General features: G+C 32.9%; 1 protein-coding gene across 1 annotated transcript in view; it reads left to right on the top strand.

The window, feature by feature from the left end:
* The window catches only part of LOC129234940 (zinc metalloproteinase-disintegrin-like MTP8), a 129904-nt gene that overhangs the window by 84670 nt on the left and 22595 nt on the right, over positions 1–22639 (top strand). Inside the window, exons 10-15 of the mRNA XM_054868753.1 lie at positions 1255–1339; positions 2265–2398; positions 7994–8162; positions 15793–15888; positions 17567–17698; positions 20388–20560. Of these exons, the coding sequence (XP_054724728.1) occupies positions 1255–1339; positions 2265–2398; positions 7994–8162; positions 15793–15888; positions 17567–17698; positions 20388–20560 (789 nt within the window). The remainder of the gene's footprint in view (positions 1–1254; positions 1340–2264; positions 2399–7993; positions 8163–15792; positions 15889–17566; positions 17699–20387; positions 20561–22639) is intronic.

Raw genomic sequence — 22639 nt, 5'->3', positions numbered from 1 at the left:
CTATTACCAAATGGAAATGCATACTTAAACTAATACATAGTACTTCCCAAGTAGGTTTGATTTTCCAAGCTTTCTTGAAATTGATAAAATATTATACCCCCTAAATAAATGATAATATTTTTTCTCCTTAATAATACTTCTTGCAAGCGCCATCGGCTTGCAATAATATTAATGCAAGAAGTAAGGTATAAATACTTCTTGCCTTATTTTTTCTTACAGAAGAGCAATGGACAAGATTTTTCTATGAACTTTAAGTGGGAAAACAGTGGGTCAACTTGATCATTTTAAAAATTTAATGCCTTATAATCAAACATAAAATTAAGGGCTTTTATCATTGTAATCAGAGTAAAAATTTTTTAAATATTGCTGACATTGTTATTGAAAAATCTGCTCTCTTATTCATACAAGCAATAAGTGAATATCTCTAAATTAATAACCTCTAGCTTTTTGCCAACTTTTGAAAAATATGATAAACATTTTCAAAAATAATTGTAGAAATTCAAGAAACATGATAATAGGGAAGTTGCAACCTATTAAATGTTCATATTTTGGCTATTGGATATTGTTAATTGACCCTCAAAACTAAAAAATTCACCATCGCCGAATTTTAACACACCGTGGTTGATTTTTAGTGAATTTTTAAAAATCCACGCGCAAAAGTGCGCGCTTCTGAAACGTCACGAGCCCACGTCACAGGGTGCGAATGTGCAGCCTTCCGCCGAAGATCCCTTGTTTTTGCTAGGAACATTTTGAGCGCGCTGATATTTTTATATTTTAGAAATTCAATAATCCTTTTGAACACACTATGGAGACCGGATTCGTTAAAGCACAATCTAAATAATCTTCCTCGTGTAACATCAATGATTTTATTCGAATATTTCCGAGAGGATGAGAGATTTAATGTTCCAGAAACGGGAGGAGTTAAATGGGAGGAGATAAGCCTTTTACTTTTCGTCTTCGAAGTCGAATGCGTGACCTTCGGCTTCTCCCCTATCGGAAGAGGGCATGACGTCACTTCCTATGCCATTTGACGTCACAAAAGCTTGAACTTTAAAAATTAATTTAAAAAAACTACTTATCGTATCGCAAAAATTTTTTAACCTATGATATTCATACATGTTACTCTATCATATAAAAATAGAATTGAAAAATCGAAAACTTCCCTATTGTCACTTTGACTAGTGGCAAATTTGTGTCTCCTAAAAAATTTGTGCACAAAATGATGTAATCACGTATTTGTGTTTATTTTTGCAGGGCTATGACTTTTGATGGAGGTGTCGTCGGAAAAGCCCTTAAAGGCGCCATATGTACCTTTGAATATTCGGCTGGTGTGAACATGGTGAGCATTGTTTTTTTTGAAGCTGATGGGCAATTTCACGAAACATGAGAACTAGGTGTTAAAAAAAATCATAAAAAGATGTCCCAACTTTTTTTGCATGTTCTCTTTATTAACTGAAGTTTACATGTTAGTATCTGGTAACTCCAGGTGAATCATATCCTTTTCGTAAGAAAACTTGTTTTATGTACGTACATTCAGGTAAATTTTCCCCCTGCTATAAGCATTTTTAAACGAGCATATTTTTATTGTTTTAGCCTGTTTATGCTAACTAATTACATTTTTTCCGAAAAGTTCATTCTATAAGAAGACAATTATTGCAGTATGTTTTAAAATTTCTCCTTAAAATATTTGAAAGAAATTGATTGTTAAATCATTGATTTCATTATTACTAAGGTAACCCTCTTTTTCTCCTTTAGTTCTTTTAGTTAACTTCTGCTACTATTCTGTTCCAGAAAAGTAAATTATAATTTACTCTACTACATTAGTTGTAAGGGAAAAAATCTTTCTTTAAAAAGTTAAAAAGTTTTTTTTTTTTAACTTGACATCTCTAACCGACATTAATCTGAAAGAGCATCAAAAATCAAAACTTTCAAGTAAAAAATGTTGAAATTTTTCTGTTCCTGAACTAAAAGAAAAACTTCAAACTTTAGTCTAGACATTTTAAAAAATCATACATGAGTGTCAAAATTTGTATTTTTAGAGTTGCTTAAATGTTTCCTGTGGTCACTTGCACAAACATAAGCAAAATGTTTCATACAGAGAATGTTATTCAGTACAAAAACTGTACAATATTTTCACATAGCTTTTCCTAGGTGGTGTTTAACATTTTGTACTTTATTTATACAATGTACAGTTTTTTGTCATGCATATTTCAGCAGATTTTTAATTCCTTTTCGTACATGATTCCATTTCTTTTTTACTGCAGGACCACAGTCATGTAGTGGGTCTAGTTGCCACCACAGTAGCTCACGAGTTGGGCCACAACTTTGGCATGGAGCATGACTCTCCTGAAGAATGTCAATGTCCAGATGAAAAGTGCATCATGGCTCCATCCTCCAGGTATGCATACAGTGGCGCCGACTCCATGGGGCCTGAGGGGGCCCGAGCCCCCTCAAAAATATTTTTGAGGGGGCAGAGCCCCCCCCCCCCCAATAAATCAAGAAAATTATTAATTATATTATGCTTTCTAAACTCATCCCAAAATCCCAAAGGAGTACTACGATGCACTTGATATTGAGGTTTGTTAAATGGTACAATCTTGCATTATTGTGCGGTTTACATCAACTGGAAGACAGGTCATTGTATTGAACAACAGTGCTTGCTTTTTTTAAACAGAGGTGAAACAAATTTTGAAAAATCAACAGTTTTTCAAAAAGGGACTAGACATTGAGAGATTGTTTATACTTGAGTACGTTAGCCGATATCACTAATGAAGAAACAACTGGTCTTAAAAGACATGCGTAAATTAAATTACCTTTTTACGAAAATACTGTGAGTGTTTGTATATATTTATTTCTTTTATTCAAAACCAAAAAATATGTGTCAGGCTCGTCGAGTTTTCGGGGTTCTAATGTTGATTATATGACTTTAAAATACTTAAAAAAAACTTTAAAACTCACTATTTTTCATTTCAAATTTAGAAATTTTCCCGCAGTATGACCCCCTCCCCCGGTTTCTCCCTCCCTCCATTTTTTTTTAAGTCGGCGTCTCTGGGAGTGCCCTTCCATTCAAGTCAAATGTCCTACCTTATATCAATGCCTAGCGCCGCACTGCACGGCCCCCATAAAATAGAACACAAAAACTCTTATTAAGACAAGTGACATGATTTAGTTGAACCAGAAAATTTGTAAAGCAATTTTTAGATTGTTTTACTTCAAAAACGCCATGTCACATGCTGTTTGTTTGTTAAAATTATACACACAAGAAAATATGGCATTTTCAAGGTAAAAAAATCTGACCTTTATTTGGGGTGGGGGGATCTCCAAGGGATTGCATAACCCCCTAAACCCCCGGTGATGTCCGGTCCCCCCAATAATTTTTGCAAGTCGGCGCCCCTGTATGCATAAAATTATTTGTTAAGGTTTTTTTATAAGATTAAGTGCAAGAACTTCTCTGAGAAAGCTTTTGAAAGCAAGGAGAATAGTCTTGCTACTACATATTCCTTGCTATATTTTTCTCTTTTAGCTCCATTCTTTTGAACTGAAGAACTTATAACTTTGAAACATGTGCATATAATTTTTATTGAAAATTGTGTGCCTTGATTTCTTTTCCAACTGTGGTTGAATGGTTTTAAAGTGAACTTGGATGAGCTGTGGACAGGATTTGTATACTTCAGGAAATGTAAAGAATAAAGGAACATATAGGGCTCAAAATAGTCAAAGTGACACATAGGTCCTATAGAAAAATTTGGTTCCCCTCTCATGTATAAGAAAATCCGCACATTTTCGAAGTACAGTAGACTCCCGAACGAATTTTTGAGCTAACGCGAATTTTTAATCCACAACACGATTTTTTTAGAAGGAAGTATCGGCTTCGTTATTACTAAATATTGATTTTGTGAATGTTATTACATACCTTTACACATTATTGACAGCAAAAGTTTCCACACCAAACCGCATCGCATTGTTAGTGCATCAAATAATCACTCAGCATCTTTCATTTATTTATTTTGTTCATTCCAAATATTAAAGTTGATGAAATATAATGGCATGTTAGTTGCACCTTCATCTAAAATTTGTGAAGATGGGAAGAAAAAGAAAGTTTCTGATTTAAAAAAAAGGGCTAAGATTCTCAATATGTTTGCACAACCACAAAACGTCGACGGTAGCGCGACAATAAGAATTAGTGAATCTTCCATACGTACAATTAAAAGTCAAAACAAAAAACTATCCGTAAAAGTTCCGAATTTTGTTTCAATATTGAAGCTTGCTGAGTAGTCCAGAAAAGTAAATATTTTGAAAATGGAAGCTGCTCTTGTATTGTGGATTAATAAAGAGATCAAAAAGAGGAGCTGTTGCCCCAAATTGAAGCGATACAAAAGAAAAGGCGAAGCAACCATATTTAAAACTTATTAGATTAGAATAACGATCTTATCATGGAGCATAAATCATCACTATCTTCATTTTATAGTTCCTTAATATAGTTACTGTATTTACTATACAGTACTATTATAGTGCATCATTTTGTTATTACTTCTTGCTGTGAGTAACTTGTTTTATTTTATGTCTTTCCCTCCCATTGGTCATTCATTTTGTGCATCTTAACGTATTTCATGTTGAATAAAAGTTTATTTTTAAGTAGATTATAAGTTCAGTTCTTTATGCAAGAAACTGTAGTGTATAGTTGAGGAATGCTTTAGAGCAGTTTGAGAAGTGTTTTTAAGTGTCTAAAAGAATTTGGTATGCTTCTAAAAAATTTCTATGCATATATTTTTCCCCAACGCCAAATTTCAACTTACACGAGGCATCTTGGAACGCATTGCTCGCGTAAGTCGGGACTCGACTGTAGTAGCTTCGAAAAAAAAGTTGAAGGAAAACAAATTTGTCATATTTTGGTGCCTTTAAAATTATGGTGCCCTGAGCCAGAGAGCTGCTGAACGGTGCTTTAATCAGGCCATGGGAACATCTTATATCTATAAATGAGCAATTCTTGTGGGTATGTATGTATGTATATATTTCAAAGTTAACTTCCTTTAACTCGAAGGTTTTTCAAAGATGACTCAAAATTTATTTCGAAAGAATGAAAAAAAAAAAGAAGGAAACAAGAGACTTGAAAAGAAAAATTAATGTACCTTCACTTGCAATTCCTTCATAAAAGACCTCTAAACAAGCAGAGCACCTGTTGAGCCAATGTGCGATAAAGGAGTGTGGAAATGAGTTAGCTTGTTTTCTTTTGTTATACTGTACTGTTTACACTTTGACATGTTGCTGGACTACGAATGTGCTTTAAATTCAAAGTCTGACCTAAGTTAAAATGCCTTCCCCTTCATTCTTTAGTTTGATCATTTGCTGATAAGTTCCTGAGAAACAGAGTGAGTTTTCTTTACTATTAAAGGTGTCTAAGCAAGTACTCTGTCAATGATATTAAAAAAAATAGAAACTTCTAAAGTGGTAGAATCCATGAATCCTAATTTGAAACAAATGAAGATGTGCACCTTTCCTGAAGTAAAATCAGCTCTATTCAAGTGGTTCCAGCAGTATCGAAAACAAAACCACATTTTTTTTCCTCCCAATATTTTTGACTAAACTGAGCATATTGTGCTTAAAAACTTTTAAGTTCTGTAATTTTGTCTGTTATAGGTACATAATAATCAAAATATTCTGTGGCTTTTAATATTAAAATGTTGAAAACCAAAACTAGCAGTAAGTGGAATTTCTGATAAGTCGAAGTTTTTCGTCGGTCTTATTTAGATCTGAGTTATCGCGAATTGACTGTATGTACGGCCACAAATTTCAGAGCAAACAGGGGAAATCAAGAAATTCAAAATGATTTGATTACAAAACAAATGTATTAAAATCCACTCACGTAATGAGCTGGGCATTATCGTTGGGATGTTCTCGAGCTAAGCGTTCCCTCCGATAGTGTAAGAAGTTGGTAAGTGTTGCATCTCCATCAGGTGACAGCTTGATCTCATCATGGTCAGACCAAACGATCACAACAACCAGTGCAATGTAAATATTCAAAGGCGAATACAACTGCAATAAACAATAATGGTGAAATGAGAAATAGTACCTCTTTTTTTGCTTGATTCGATTTATTTTAAATTGCTAGAATGGAAAAAAACATCCTAAATTAAGTAATCATCTTTGGTTCAGTTGGAATTGGAATTAGGTGATCAAGGAAGGTGGTTGCTTAACAGAAGTCTTGAAAATGAGTAATATACCTAAGCCTTGATTTCTAAATGAGCAAGTGGGGCCCAGCTGCTTCGAAACCTCTTGCTGCTAGAAACTTCTAAAGCGGTAGAATCCATGAATCCGAATTTGAAACGAATGAAGATGTGCACCGTTCCAGAAGTATGATCAGCTCTATTCAAGTGGTACCAGCAGTATCGAAAATAAAACCACGCTTTTGATTTTTTTCTCTCCACATTTTTGATTAAATTGTGCATATTGGGCTTAAAAACTTTTAACTTCTGTAATTTTGTCTGTTATATGTGCATATTAATTAAAATATTTGATGGTTTTTAATATTAAACTGTCAAAAACTGAAACTAGCGGTAAATCGAACTTTCAATAAGTGGGAAGTTTTTCGTTGGTCCCTTTAGATTCAAGTTATTGCGAATTGACTGTGTATTTATGTTTCCTATCTTGGAAACGGCTCTAACGATTCGGATGAAATTTTGAATTTAATTGTAGCTTTGCATTCTAAGTTCATCTCTATCAGTTTTTTTTCCCCGTAAAAACGCGATTGTTTACAAAAAAATTGTTTTTTTAATATTAAGTCTGCTAAAGTTAAGCCATGAAAAAATTGAGTTGACACTTAAGGCAAACGATTTGCAACCATAACAATGAAAATTAGTTTGGTCTCATTTTAAAATTGTTTGCTTAGGTTAGCCAGTCTTGGCTAATATTTGTCACTTTGGCTAATTTCAATCACATTTGGCTAAAAAACAAATTCAAAAGCATTATGCAAGTTTTTGTTAGGCTTTTTTTACCAAAACTATTGTTTGACTGTCTTGTTTTATTTTATTTATTTTATTTTTTACACTTCAAATAGTTTTATATATTTTTTAAATCACACATCTAAATTTTATTCCAAAAAACATGTGTCTTGAGACTGTTTAGAAATTGTTGGAGTGGTTTGCAGATCATCAGTTTTTTTGGAAGGAAGTATTAGGTTAAGAACTGATTTCAACATCGTAAAATAGGCTCCAAGTTCAAAATTTTACAATTAATGACAGGAAAATTGTACAGTGGAAGAAAAAATTTAAGAGATAGTTTAAAACAAAATGTTGATTTAACTGCATTCAGAATCTTCTTTATTTGGTACTTCAGCATTTTAATATGTTGCGGCACATTTTCAATCCTAGCAATTTTTTTCATACTTATTGTCGCCATGCTGGGTCTACTTTTTTGGCAATAGAGTATGTTAAAAATTTATATGCAACCAGCTCAGAGTTTCCTTTGGTGGATGTCTGTAGGGGGAGGGGAGGACTATATTCAGTAGTAGGCTTCTTATAGCTGAAATGATGATAATGCTAATGAAGTATTTATATGTATATTTCGTTTCTCGGAAGCAGATCCAACGATTGGCAAGAACATTAATATTTCTTTAACGTTTAACTTTACAAGTATGTTTAAGAAAGTACTTCAAACCTTAGAAAAACACAGTTTTACAAAAAAAAAAAAAAAAAAACTTTTAAAGCCGAGCGATACTCGGTCGTCCAGATACTAGGAAATTAAAAGCTCATTTAAAATCTCAGAATTTCAATAAGAAAATGTTATCTTTTGCTTAAAACTCTCAAAAATTGTTTATTCTCAGTTTTTAAGGATCACCCTTTGTGTGTGTCTACTATGTATGTGTATAGTTTTGTTTTTATTTTGTTTTTTTATCAGCTTTAACATTTCTTAATCAATTTGTTTAAATTGCAGAACCATCGATCTCATACTTATGTCAAAATGTTTTCAATAATCTGTTGTGATTGTTGTGTTTCAGTTCCACTAGTCCCAGACGTTGGTCCTCCTGCTCCCTTCAGTACCTGGATCTTGCATACTCCCAAGGCATGGACCACTGCCTCCAGAATCGACCATCAGGTATTGTTGGGCCTGTATGTGGCAACAGCTTCCTGGAGGATGGGGAGGAGTGTGATTGTGGCCTCAAAGAGGTTTGTGTTTTCTATTTTTATGTGAAGGTAGAATGAATTTTCATTAGTCCAAGTACGTGGTTGGGAACAAGTGTGGCTTAGCTTCATAGTAATTTGCAGATTAATAATTTGCGAGTAACCTTTTCATCTTAGAAAGAAAAGACCAAAAAAAAAAAAGATATATATATATATATATATATATATATATATATATATATATATATATACAGTTAACTCACAATAACTCGAATATTTCTTTGTCTTGAATTTTTCATTAGTTTCAAACTCATGAGAAGGCTGTGGTAACTTCCCATATCTTGAACTACCTATATCTTAAAGGTTTTAGCCGGTTCCCTGGGGCTTTGAGTTATCAATAGTAGGGCTCGACTGATGGCAATTTTTGGCCAATAGGACGATGCCGATTGTGGCCCGATGGCCGATTATTTTTCGTTTCAAATGACTGATGGAAACACCTGACTAAAGATGGCCGAAATGTAGGTTTCAAACATTTTTTAAGGTATTCAGTATGATGTAGAAACTGATGGCAAGTCATATTTTAAGGACATGAACGGGTGAATCAATATGATAACTAGATAGGAATCTCTGACATATTTATATTTCTTGCTTTTTTAATGAAAATATCATATTGAAAATCATAGCAAAGTAGAGAAAAACACATGGACCGTAGGAATCTAGGAATACGTTTCTAACAGAGGAAAAGATAAAAAAAGAAAGAGAGAAATTTAAAGAATAATGAAAGAGTAGTACACTAGCAGCTTAAAATTAAAAGATAAAATTGGAAGTAAAACAAAACTTTGTCTAGAGATTTATTGTATTTCAATAATTAAAAACATAAAGAGAGGAATCTAAAATATTTCTGTTGATCGAAAAATATAACTTTTAAAAGTTTTTGGAAGAGAAAATCCAAAGAGTGAAGAGAAGCTGTCCTTGAACTCAATTCTTTCCTTATAGTAACTCCAAACGTGGATTGAAATTGCATTTTCAAAACTTTAATTTTCAAAAAATGTCTGCAGTTGAGTACTTAAGCAACATCTTTTCCTCTGAAGTTACAAATGCGAGGGCCAGCAGTAACGTTTTTTAAGGTTCGAAATACTAAAAAATTCTGGAAGAAAGAACCTCTATACAGTGCTTTTGAAATTCGTCTAAAATTGGGTCTTCAATTTCAAAAAACCAACATGGGAGGGTCTTTGATCTTTTCACCTAACGCTACCAAAAAGTGGTCTACAATCCCGATTATAAGCCTTCCATTTCATAAAGATTCCGGAGAGTGTCCCCAAACTCCCCCCCCCCCTTCCAATATCATTAAAGTTCTTCTAAAATTGTTTTAGAGACTCGATTTTGACAAATTACTTGCAAAGGATCCCCCCTCCCCGCTGTCCTTTATCTCCGAAAACCGTCTAAAAATCGCGTTTCAACTTCTATTTTAAAAAACTTCCTGTGGGGAGGAGATCTCTACAAAAAAATTTGAAAATCCTCTAAAACTGCGTTTTTAAAAATTCAATTTCCCAAAATTGCTGCTGCGAGCTCATGAACCTCATCCCTCTGATTTCGCTACCATTGCTGGGTCCCACAATTTTATATTTAAGACAGTTTTAGGGGATTTTGGGGGAATTTCTCCTGCCTTTAAACCCTTCCCCTAACATCATCGAATATCACCTGAAACTACTTTTTTGGAATTTTAAGTTCAAAAAATCGGAAGTGGAAGAACCCCTAAACCTTATTCCTCCCCCTAATGCTATTATCAAAGATGGTTTGCAATTGTGTTTTGAAAGACAAACTAAACTGAATAATACTTGTAGTAATAAATCATTGGTTTGAATAAAACTTTAACTTTTGAATATCTTTGTAACTCATTACAGCAAAAAGACTTTATATACACTCTATAACACAACGGCTTTTGCACTAAGTGCCAGGGCATATTTTAATGAAATTTTACTGTGTGGGCAACTCTAACTTCCTCGGAAGGGAGGGGGGTGATTGTAAATGTGCAGTTCATGTTAGTTGTATAATCGTCAAAAAAGAGTTGGGGTGTGAAAATTAGAATTAGGGAAATTATTGCTAATGGTCGCTTTGTTCGATAGGAAAAGAGTAAAGAACATAAATGCTGTGACTCAGCGTTTAGAATAGTTCAAACAGTCACTGAGTTTTTGAATTTTTTTAATTTCATTCATTATAATACAACCATTCATTTTCATTTTAATACAACCAAATTCAAATAACATTGTCTTTTTCAAAAAAAAAAAAAAAAAGATTTCATATAAAACCTCTCTTTGTAAAGTTCAGCTTCTGGTTTTCCTTCTCCTTGGTTTTTTATTTGCAGTGATGAAAGTATTAAACACATGATATGGCAAAAATAGAACAACGGACAAATTATGTTACTTTTCGAAAACATAGATGCTTAAATATTAATAACCTGTTTTCATTCAAATTCAAAGTTTTTTCTATCACGCTTGCTTCTTCATTAGAACCATTTGAATCTAGTTTCTTTTTCTTAGGTTCACCAAAAAATGCATCTTTAATGGAAATTTGCTTTTGTGATTTTCTTTTAGCACTCATACTTGCATACTCGGTCGAATGCAACTGCAACACAGAATATAATAGAGAGCGTAAAAACAAATGCTTCAAATGACCATGCACTACAAGCTTTGTACAGGACACATAGGGTCGGTTTCACCTAAAAAAATGGTTATGGAAGATTTATGTGACGTCAATCCATAAAACTCTGTGTATGTGTTACGTGCTGCAGGGGTCGAAGTAGTCCTATATATCCTATATTTCCTATATTTAAAAAAAAAGCATCAAATTCATCCTATATTTCCAATATTTTTCAAAAATGTCCTATATTTCCTATATTCCCGTTTTATACCATATATATCTTTTAAAAAGAATGGTAAATAAACTTTCTGACATCAGATTTTTCCCTGAAAGTACGTGCCCAAACGAATTTCAAATTAAAAAACTCAACTGACTAAATTATGAAACAGGCATCTTCTCTCATTAGCTACAGCAATGTGACGTCACTCTATAGTGGGTGGAGTTTCTTTGCTGGTTTTAGTATAGTATGGTATAGTTGGTTTTAGAATTTTGCATTGAGGGGGGGGGGCAACAGCCGTTTGTGTTGTCTTCCATCATGGTTTTCGTTGGTATATTTTTGTGTTCAGTGCATTTTCTGATCGGAATGTTCTAATTTTCTTTTTGCAATCTTTTCTTTTTGTGGAATTTTGGGATCGTGGAATGGTTAGTTCCTTATGATGTTAAAACGTAGTTTGTTGTAATAAGTGGAATTATAATGGCGAAATCGCATCGCTTAACAACATTTCGTGTGGAGTTGTTGAACTAGGAGGACATTAATTCTACAAATTTTGGTGCATGGTGCACTAAAGGAAAAGATGATTTTACCGCTTTTTGCCATTTTTGTAACTGTTCAGTGCCCATAAGCAATAGTGGATTTTCGCAATTGAGGCAGCATGCTAAAACATTCAAACATAAAGAAGACTCTGAAAAACGTCAAGAGGATCCTTCTCAAGCTCTGTTTGTTCTTAATACAAGTGGTAAAGGGTTCAGTTTAGATATAAAATCCAAGAGCAGTGGAATTAGTACTTGGGTCATGAGTGAGGAAGAAAAAATAATAATTATCTTTGTTCAAATTTTGTTTAGTTATTTAGTCTGTAAAGTACACTTTTTTCAAAAATTATTCTTTTAACTACAGGAAAGTCATTATAGATGTAAGGTATTTTGTTTGAAGTTTTTTTTTAACAAAATCATTGATAAGAATAACTGAATAATATATGATATGTATTATTTCTTTTTTCATAGCAAAATTATTCATATAATGTGTCCTATATTTGTCCTATATTTTTTGTGGAAAATGTCCTATATGTGACAAGTCAGTCACTTCTACCCCTGGTGCTGCCATCTATGAGTTTTGGAGTGCGAGACATCGTTGTGTAATAGTTTTATTTATGTAAAAAACTTTTGCTTGTGGGAACGGTTAGGGGTCACGCTTCCATTTTTTTACAGAAAAATAAAAAATATATAGAAACACATAACCGATGGAAAAATTTAGGAAAATGTAGGTGGGCAATTTTATTTGACTGTGGGGCCAATTTTATTTGACTGTGTGGGCAATTGCCCAAAAAAAAAACCCCATTAATATATGCCCTGCTAAGTGCAGCGCTATTTTTAGTAGAGTTGAACAATATCTTCCTTTTAATGATCCGTTCATGAGAGGAGCATTTATTTTTTTACCCATTCATTGGATTCGTTCATTTGAAAAAGTTGTGAGTAATGTCTCTGTGAGAGTTAATCCCGCAAATTGTGCCATTCATCATTAATATTCTATTCTTTCATAGAAAATCAACTAAAATTAACTAGCAGGGAGAAAATATGCCTGTAAAAATTTAATAAGAAATATTTTATTTAGGTTTAGATGTATAAAACAATTATAGTTCACTTTGTGAGATATTTCTCAATAACTGAGTGGTGAGGTATCTGTTTTTCTTTTTCAAAGAAATAGTATATTAATTCCTGCTTGGTATAAATTTAAATAAATTCATTTTACTTCATAAAAAGAAAAATTAATAAATAAAATTGACGTGGCGTCAGAAAATGAGCAAAATTGATTAAATAAAATTCCTAGCACTGTTTTCTAAAACAACGTTTCATACCCTTTTTTGACCGTCGGACTGGCAAATACTTTTGAAACAAGTTCGCAAACCAATAAAGGGTTTTTCCCTTGTAATTTTCCTTTCCTTTCCTTTTTTTTTTTGAAAAAAAAAAAGCTTGCAGCTTGCCATTCCTAACCTGTGGGGGTTTTCCCCTTTTTTTTCCGTTTCTTATAAAAAAGAAAAAAAAAGCAACTCGCATACCATTAAAAACAAACATGTCAAACAGGATTTTGGACCAGTGAGGATTTTTTAAACAAACATAAATGAATAAATTTTTTTAAAAAGTACGTGGTGTGTTAAAGAATTGTTACAATCAATACGTGTTTAGACAAGTAATGTTTGCAATAATTAGAGGGCACCGCTCCCTGCCTCTCACAAACTCCCGAAGATGGCTTCGCAATGGTTAGCGAAGATTAAAAGCACCCATTAAGAGGAATCAGATTAAAATTCACCTTCGTTATCTGAAAGATATAATTGGCTTGAAAGAATAAAAGAATCTCTGCAATATTTTGAATATTTTTTAACATTCAATAGTGTTAGAATTCTTTAATATTGAAGTTTTATGATTTCGCTTACTTTTGTCTATCCCGTTAATAGCTGTAGAGAAATTATTACTTTTTAGTTAGTTAATCCCAATATAATCAAGAAGAAAGTTGAGCATAAAATGTAAGGAAATGTACTTTTTCTTTTCATTTTTCTCCCCACCCCCCACCTCAAAATAAAAAAACATCTGATTACCGTGAAAGTAAGATTACAGCACGCAACTGTTTTTTTAAGGCGGCGAATTATTAAATTATAAATACGGATTTCAGTGAAAAAACTAGTTTTTCTTTTAAGCTTTAAAAGTGCAAAATAAAAATATCGCCATTTTAAGGATTTTAATTACCTTACACAAATTTAAATTGGCATTTCTCCCACTTATAAATGAGCTTTTGCTGCAGTTACAGTCTTCAGTTAAGAGTCAGATTATGTGTCAGAATATGTGGGTATTCATGATAAGTGTCTACCATGTTGGGAAAAGTTTGGTAGTGACTCTAAATTTGGCATATTTTGAAATCTGAAATTGGTGTTGGTCCCGTTGCTGTTCGATTCTGAGCCCTATGCTGTACTTACTTTTATTTGGGCAGTAAAAAATAGATATATAAAAGTTAGTTTCTTTCCCCCTTCTTTTCTGAAAAACATCGGCCATACATCAACATTTAGATGTGTTTCAAGGCCGATGGGCCGATGTTTTCTATAAGTTAGCATAGGCCGCCGATGCCAATGCTGATGGCAAAATTTTGAACCATCGGCCGTGATGCATCGGTAGAGTCCTAATCAATAGTTAATGTTTTACTCTTGAATTTTGCTTTACTTCAAGTTTCAGAAAAGTGTTTTCTCTCTGCACCTGCAGTCACATTCAGATGGAAGGTTGATCATAAGTAACTCTTGTTTGTGAATAACAGTTATACATTTGCCTCTTTTAAATTTAGAAACGAACTAATTGACAACACTTGATTCTTCAGAATTGAATGTATGTTCTTAAATTTTTCAATTAAAAAGAAAAATTGCAAACCATTCAAGAAAAGTAAAAAAATTCTTGCTCACTCCTCACACAAAGCTGAAGCTTCTGCTCTTTTGGTTTCTTTCACTCAATCAAAGCCTTGTGATGAAGCGTTATTTATGTGTATCTACTTTATCAGGCATCACTTTAGGGAGAGGAGAAATCTATACTCAAGTGAACTGAAACAACTCAGATGTCAATGACATACAACTTGTTCAGATGCCAATGTGGTTCAGTCTATTTTCAATGTCTTCAATTTTTAAATTTTAGTGGACAAATTATTTCTTCTTAGCTATTAATCCGTAATATAAAAAAAAATTTGTAATAAAATCATTAAATTTTGCAATCAGATTGATGAAAGCTGAAAAATACTGTATGAAAAGGCATAACTCTTTTCTGAACTAATTTTGTCTTCTATTTGACTCACATGACATTTGTATCGTACGTTAGGTAGTTAAATATGAGCAGGTAATGACATGTAACGTACCTCATGGGAGTCAAGAAGTGAATTGGAATTTATGTTTCTTCTTAATTTTAGGTTTAGTTCAAAAGAAATAAGAGATTTGCTTTATTTCTTGTGGGATTTTTTAGAAAATTACAAAAGGAAGATTATTTGTAAATTACGGCATATTCCATCCTCCAACAGGGTAAAGATATCGAGGGCAATCGTGCATGTGAAAAAATTATTCTTTTAGGTGTAGGTGTTGAGAAGCTTTATTATTAGCAGACGTTTTTTAAGTGACACCATTAGTTCCATTCATGTGAACATGTAAGTAAGTAAGATGTATATTGTAATAGATTGGGAGCACATAGTCTGTTTTTAAGTTCTGATGTAATACTAATAAGTAGAAAAGACTATGAAATAAAAAAAAAAACTTTGCCAAAAAAAAAGTAAAGCAAATTTTTAGATAAAATTGATTATTAAATAAAATACACCAGTGTGTGTAATATAATTCACTTTTGCCGTAGTTAACTGTAAATTTTGCTTAAAATTTGGATAGGAACAAAATTTGGATCCAGTCCTCTTCGAAACTCGCGCCACAGTATGATAGTTTTATATGTTTTGGTAATGTTTAACATGCAGGGGAAAGGCTTTATTGGGACAAGGCTGAACTCGAACCGGTAACTTAACTGTTTTACTGGTAAGACTGCGTCATTTCAGGGAAATGAAGAAACAAAAAGTGGTCAACTACGAATGCTATCTACTGGAGTTTTAGGGTTAATCCACTGGAGGGGGTTGAAATTTCTACTATCAAAATATGACCAAACAGGTAATGGCCTTGCACAAATGTCGAAGCAATTTTAAACCGGCATACCTTGACGGGAGACTTTCTAGTGTTTGAAATAAAAAACAAACTTGTAAATCTTTTCTCTTGGTCCTCAATTAGTCAACTTAAACAAAAAGATTTTTTTGTTTCAGTTTTGTGACAACCGCTGCTGTAATGCCACCGCTTGCCGCTTGTTCAGTAATGCCACCTGTGCCATGGGTAGCTGCTGCGATCTTGACACATGTCAGGTACTGAATCCAGTTTCTTTATCAATACTGCATATTATTTCTCCTCTAAATTTTATTTTCAGCACTAACTTCGGAACCTTAAACTTATGGGTATATCCCTATAGCCACTACTAGTATACCATGGTCTTTTGAGGTATGTGTCCTATTATTTCCTTTTCTCAATGATGGATGTTTATCGAAAGAAATGCTCAGCTCAGTATTTGATAGGACTACTTATTGCTGACTCCTTGGCATCCAAGTCCATGTTGGACCATGACCTCTCTAACAATTTTACACCAGTCCAAAGCAATCTGTCTTGTATTTTAATCCACCAATTTTTTATTTTCATGCTTTTTAGATCTCTTTCAGCCTTGCATCCAACCATCCCTTCCTATGAGCTTGGCATTGATCTTTAAAAATCTTTTTTGTGTGTCGGCACTTGTTCATTGTGTGTCGGCACTTGTTTCTCTATGCGTCCTAATTGTTTGATTATTTTTAATTACACTTAGATAATTGTGTCCTTTTCTTCAAAGAGTTTTGAATTTTATGGTTGTGTTACTTCCTTCTAACTTCCAATTTCAGCCTTGTTGATTAGTTTAAATATAATTCTTTAGATTTTCCTCTCTTTGGACATTTTTCATATTGTTATTAATTGTGTTCTTTGTATAGGGAGTCTCGTTTCTTTTTCTTTTTTTACTGACAAATAAAAAGAATTTCTTTACTTCTGCAATTTAACTCAGATGGAAAGATTTCAAAGAAGCAAATAACTAGCTTTTAGTGTATGTTGTATTGATTCCTAGGCAATGCAAATTAGTTATGCAGTTGACATGTGAACATAACGTTTGTATCAACTTGCTTGAGCCATTCTTAAATTTAGTCATGGCATAAAACGATAGCACTTATTGCTGAAATATATTTTCAAAAAACAAAAATCTTAATGAATCTTTACATAGTTTAACCTTATTAATACTGCTCTGTTAAGCGTATTTATTCTTGAAGAAAAAAAGCTTATTTGTCAATATCCTTTTCAATTGGATATGTTAAATCCAACAGAATTTTTATGAATTGAATATGCCTGCAGGCAGGGGTGCATTGATACTGGAATGCCATTCTTTTACTACTACTTTTCTGCAGAATTTTTTTACACATAAAATTTGTTCTTATTTAATTTTTGGCCTAATTTTAATTTTAACATTACAGATTTTTTTCTTTATTCCATTTTCTTGTATGACATTTGTCCCCTGTATAATTTTCCCATCTATGACAAAAATTAGCAATTTTTCAGTGAAATTAACACATTTGTTAACCTTTCAAAATAAGATGTATTTTTCATCATAATGTCAAAAAGTTTGCAAATGCAGAAATGAGCCATATTCCTGCTGTCTACTGCAATACAAAGTCAAAGCTTCGGTACTATAAAATTTATGAGTATGCTGCTTTCAGACACAATACTAGAAAGTTCTCTATGTTAATAAAACTTGTGTATGATGATTGGGAAGAGGGGTAGGAATATCCTAATAATTAAAAAAAATATCCAATGTCTTTAGGAAAAATTGTTGGACTTATGAAGATATACTAACTGAAAAATCCTTTATAAAACCTAGAGAGGGAGTGTCAAGTATGCTTGAGTATAACTCTGGTAAACACATAGCTAAGATGTGTCTTTATGACTTAATAATGCTTTGTGATCCTTTTATAGGTGAAGAAGGTAGCCTTCCCCTGCAGGGACTCGACCTCTGAGTGTGACCTCCCAGAGTTCTGTGATGGGATCTCAGAGTTTTGTCCTGCAGATACTTTTCGCCAGAATGGAGAGGAGTGTGGGGATGGAAAGGTGAGTCTTTTGTTTATTTCCCATACTAAGTGTCACTGTGCCTTTTGAATTTGAGGTCATTGCCACACTTCCCTTTAGAACAGGGTTGCCAGATGTCCCGGATTTCAAGGGACAGTCCCGTATTTTTAAAAATTATCCAGCGTCCCGGGTAACTTCATACGGGACGGCTAAAGTCCCGTATTCTAGCTAATAACAATATTGTACAAAACGAAACATTATTTTAAGGGAAAAGAATTAAAAAGAAAAAAAATTGTCAAATAAAGAGCAAAAAGTTTCAAGACGGCTGACGCTATAGTAAACTGTTTGATTCTTACTAAAGCATTGATTGAGTCAGACTTGGATTTACAATCAGTTTCTTCATTTTCAACCGACAGTACCAACGCTAATTTTGAAACAAAGCGGTCAGTATATACTCTATACTTAGAGAGCAAAAGAAAAATTTACTAAAGTCAGGGTGTTTAACTCATAGTTATCACTGCATTTCGCCAATGCTGTTTAGAAATTGATGTCAAAACTATTGTTTTAAAAATGTATTCACATTTTTCTAAATCTACAATTAAGCGGAATGACCTAAAGAAGTTTTTTGAGTTTGCTAATATAGAGTTTAAAGAGCTACTAAAACATATTCCGACACGATGGCTAAGTTTAGCTCCAGCTGTAGATCGACTCATTTAATCTTGGCCTTCTCTCATGAATTATTTTATAAGCGAGGGAGTATCCATCCCTAAGCCCCTCAGAAAATTATTGCTTTCAAGTGAAGAAAGTGCAGCTGAAACATGTGAAACCAGTAAGGTTGCATTAGTTTTCCATTTTTTTAGTAATATGTCCCCCGTTTTTGAAGTTGCCCGCAAAAAACTTCAAAATGAATCTACAACTGCAGCTGATAACTTTATGATATTATGACACATTTGGTAAAACAACTAGATAGCACATTTGAAGATAAGTTTTATATGAATCGTTCGTCACTAAAACCGTAAAACATCTAAACGGTTAAAAAATACAATGTCTGAGTGAAAGATACCAGAAATGTTTTGAAACAGCTCTGAATTACATGAGAAAAAATGGTTTGATTTCACACATAAAAATCCCCTTTTTGTTTTAAGACCAATGGTTTTAATGGATAAAGTAGTTTTCTGACTTGTCAGTTATTGTAGAACAGTTACATACATATATATTGAAAATAAAGTATCAGTAGATGATCTATACGATGAGATTTCAACAATAAAGGAAGTGCTTAATAGCTTAGTTGCACAAAAAGATATGAATGAAAGCGATAAGTGCCATATGATGCATTAAAATTATTTTACTCATTCAGATTTCTCCATTGGCTGGTATGGCATTAAAAAACAAGTTTTGCTGTACGATTAATTGCATTACTATTTCAGATAAAGTAGTCACATTTAACAAAAAAATTTTCCGATTGCACCATTTAACTTATAGTGAACGCAAATAAAAAACTAATTAGCACCTGTTCCTATCAACGTCGATATGTTTACTGAACTTCGTTCTATTGCTTGCTTTATTCTTTCAGTTAGAGTTCCTTCAAAAATGTGCTCACCCATAAACATACTAAGAGAAATCTATGGAAAGCTATTATAACATGGTTGTTTATCACTCCTTAAAAATATATAACCTGTGATTGCCCTCAACCTCAAAAATATCCCACCCCCTTTCACTCCTCGTATCCTGTCCCGTATTTACTGTTCTTAAATCTGGTAACCCTGCTTTAGAACTGTCATGGAACACTAATTTTTCTCCATATAACAGCCCTTCATCCCACCATTATTTTTTGTAGTATTAATTTGATCATGTTTGCATTTTTTCTCAGTGTACTTTGCATTGTTGTTTGTTTAGGAAATAAATAATAAATAAACTCTGTTGTAAATATGTTAAAAGATTGCTGTTTCATCATATAACAATGTTTTAAAATTTGGTAAGTTCTCCTTATGCATGCAACAAAGAGATATATAAATTCTGCATCTGTTACAAAAACCAGAAGTTTTTATTTCATGTACTGGTTGCATCTGTTACAAAGTAAACAAATATAACTTTCTTTATTTCATTTATAAAAGGTAGTATAAAAATATAAATGAATTACTGATATTGTTTATAGATGAGATTTTAAATAATATAAAAGTATATTTGAATTCCAAATTAGTATTATTTATTATGATGTTATCTGTGATATATTAAGCTTTCTAACCCTTATCATAATAGTTACAATTAATTGAAAATATTATTAAAGATAAATGCAAACAATGAAATACTAAAAATTACTCTTTGACAAAGGCATAAACAAAAGTTTTTAATCTAATATTGCCTAAACCCTCATTAAGGTTTAAATCCTTTTTGATTGTGAGATTAACTTGTCAGTCAAGCTAATGTGAAAATTCTTCCATACCAAACAAAGGGATCTATCTGATGACTAAAACCACAAAGCTAAGACAAAGCAAGCACCAATAAATGGCAATATATGACAGAAGGGTAAGATGGAGTGTTGTGTCACGACTAGTTTTTTTCTTTTTTTAAATTTATTTTTTATTATTATTATTTTATTTTAAAGTAAGTATTTCTAGGAAAATAAATTCAAGAACTAACATAATAAATAATGATTTAAATTAAATTTGTTATGTGGCTCTCAAAATTGTAAAAGTATGAAGTAGATATTCGTAATTTTCTCCCTTTCCAGGCATACTGTTATGGAGGCCATTGTCGATCTCATCTGGACCAATGCAAGCTGCTGTGGGGCAGCACAGGAAAGATGTCAGATCTCCGCTGCTATGAACAGAATTTCAAGGGAAATGTAAATGGAAACTGCGGCTTCAACCGTCTCAACAAGACATACAAAGCCTGTAGGAAAGAGTGAGTCCTCATTTCATCCAAGCTTGGGTCCCGAGGGGACCAATCTTTAAGAGGTCCCCCCCCCCATTTGCTTTTGAATATTCCATTTAAGTTCCTTTCTTTTGCTAATGGTTCCCTGCAAAACCAAAAGCTGGATCCTCCCTTGTTTTCCTTAGGTCCTCTTGAACCAATATGCAATAGTTGCTTTATGTGGGTCGTTTTGTATCCTTTATAAATAGCTATTGGTATATGGGCATGTAACAGAATGAAATGTACAGGATGTACTTAAATGGAATATTCAATCTATTTTGTTTAGTGTAAAGTTTAAACCTATCTTAGTTAACATTTCCAATTTATTTGATTAGCATTGATTTTCTCACTTTTTGTTTCCACTCAAATTTAAATGTATTACATTTTAATATTCTTATTGCCTTAAATTAATTAATCTTTTCTTAAATTTTGTTGTATGTATACAGGAACACAAAGGCAGCGCTGCCTTGTCAGTATGCTCGCCGACCCCCCCGCCCCAAGGACTAGACCCCTAGTTTCCCACTAGGCTGACTAAGGCTTCTCATTGTCCTTGTATATCTATAGCAGGAAAGAGATCAGTGTTAAAACATTGCTCACTACTGATAAGTGACAAAAAATGCCACACTATTATGCTGCATCATTCCCACGACAAATCTCTACCTGTAACAGATCTCTGTTAGAGCTTCTCGCTTCTGCTTTATTGCCATATATTCCAATTTTGTTGAACATGTCTCCTGATTTTCTGACTAAAAGTTAAAATTTCCTATCCTGCCGTGGAAGGGAGGATAGGAAATTTTACTAAGCACAAAAATCATATCTGCACTTTTTGTCACAAATGAGTTAGGGTCACCATGTGGTTCTTTGTTCCATATTTCACCTAAATGCAAAGTTTTATGGTCATATGAGGCAGTGAGGACCAAAGGGATAGACAACTTTTAAGATAACGTCCTAGGTAGGCTTTCATTGAATGTTTTTTCTAAATTGCGCTGTACAGCAGCATCTAACAGGACTACTAGTACTATCTCTTGCCGCCCCAAGACAGAGGAGGGGGTTCACCTATCATTTGTACTGGTTATCTCCAAATTTTTAATTTTGCCACTTACATCCCTTTGATTCTCCCTGCCTCATATGTCCATGTGAAATAATGTGTAAAAAGTTCTGAAAATGTTACCTATGAATTAAACACATACCTATGCGCAAAACTTTAAATGGCAATTTCTTCTTTTGAATTCAGCTGCAGATATGACTTTTGCACTTAGTATGGCAGTATTGTTCTTCTTTTCTTTTATATATACATATATAAAATTATTATTTCATTGGTATTTACCAGGGTTCGTCGATAAATATCAGTCAATATATATCACGATATATTTCCGATATTTATTTTGAAAATATCATATTTTGACATTTTTAATATTTATTTTTTCAACTGTGGTACTTTCAATATAAAAAGGATATAAAAGGACAGTAATATTGTTCATTTATTATTAAAAATAACCAAGAAGTGATGTACTATATTTTTATGATGTATTAATACATCAATAATGTAACAAAGTAATATAATATTCCTTTTTAGCCTACTTTCCCAGTAAAAGTCAGAAAAAGAAGAAAAAAGCATGAAAGAAGGCTTAATGCATCTTAAAAATATCGTAAAAAACAAAAAAAAGTCAAAAATAAATAAAATAATTAAATAAATATTGAAAAATTAAAAATTGGAAAGTAGGGTATTGAGATGGGGAAAAATGTCTGTCGGTCTGTCTGTCTGTCTGTCGGTCTGTCTGTCTGTCTGTCTGTCGGTCTGTCTGTCGGTCTGTCTGTCTGTCCCCCCCTAATAACTTTTGAATGAATAGTCCGATTCGAACAAACTTTTTTTTGTTCGAAAGACCTCGGCGAGGACACCTCATTCCCATATTTCACTTTTTGATTTGAACTATTTTTTGTTCAATTTTGAACAGTTCAAAAAAACTTAACATTAGCGCCTACAGGGAAATTCAAAGCGATTCCGAACTGTGAGGCGAATTTGCTTCAAAAAAACTTTGTAGGAAAAAGCTTTTGATAAAAAACTTGTGT

This window comes from Uloborus diversus, chromosome 1, assembly GCF_026930045.1.
Source record: "Uloborus diversus isolate 005 chromosome 1, Udiv.v.3.1, whole genome shotgun sequence".
In the NCBI taxonomy this organism is placed as follows: Eukaryota; Metazoa; Arthropoda; class Arachnida; order Araneae; family Uloboridae; genus Uloborus; species Uloborus diversus.
This window is presented reverse-complemented; position numbering and strand designations above follow the sequence as displayed.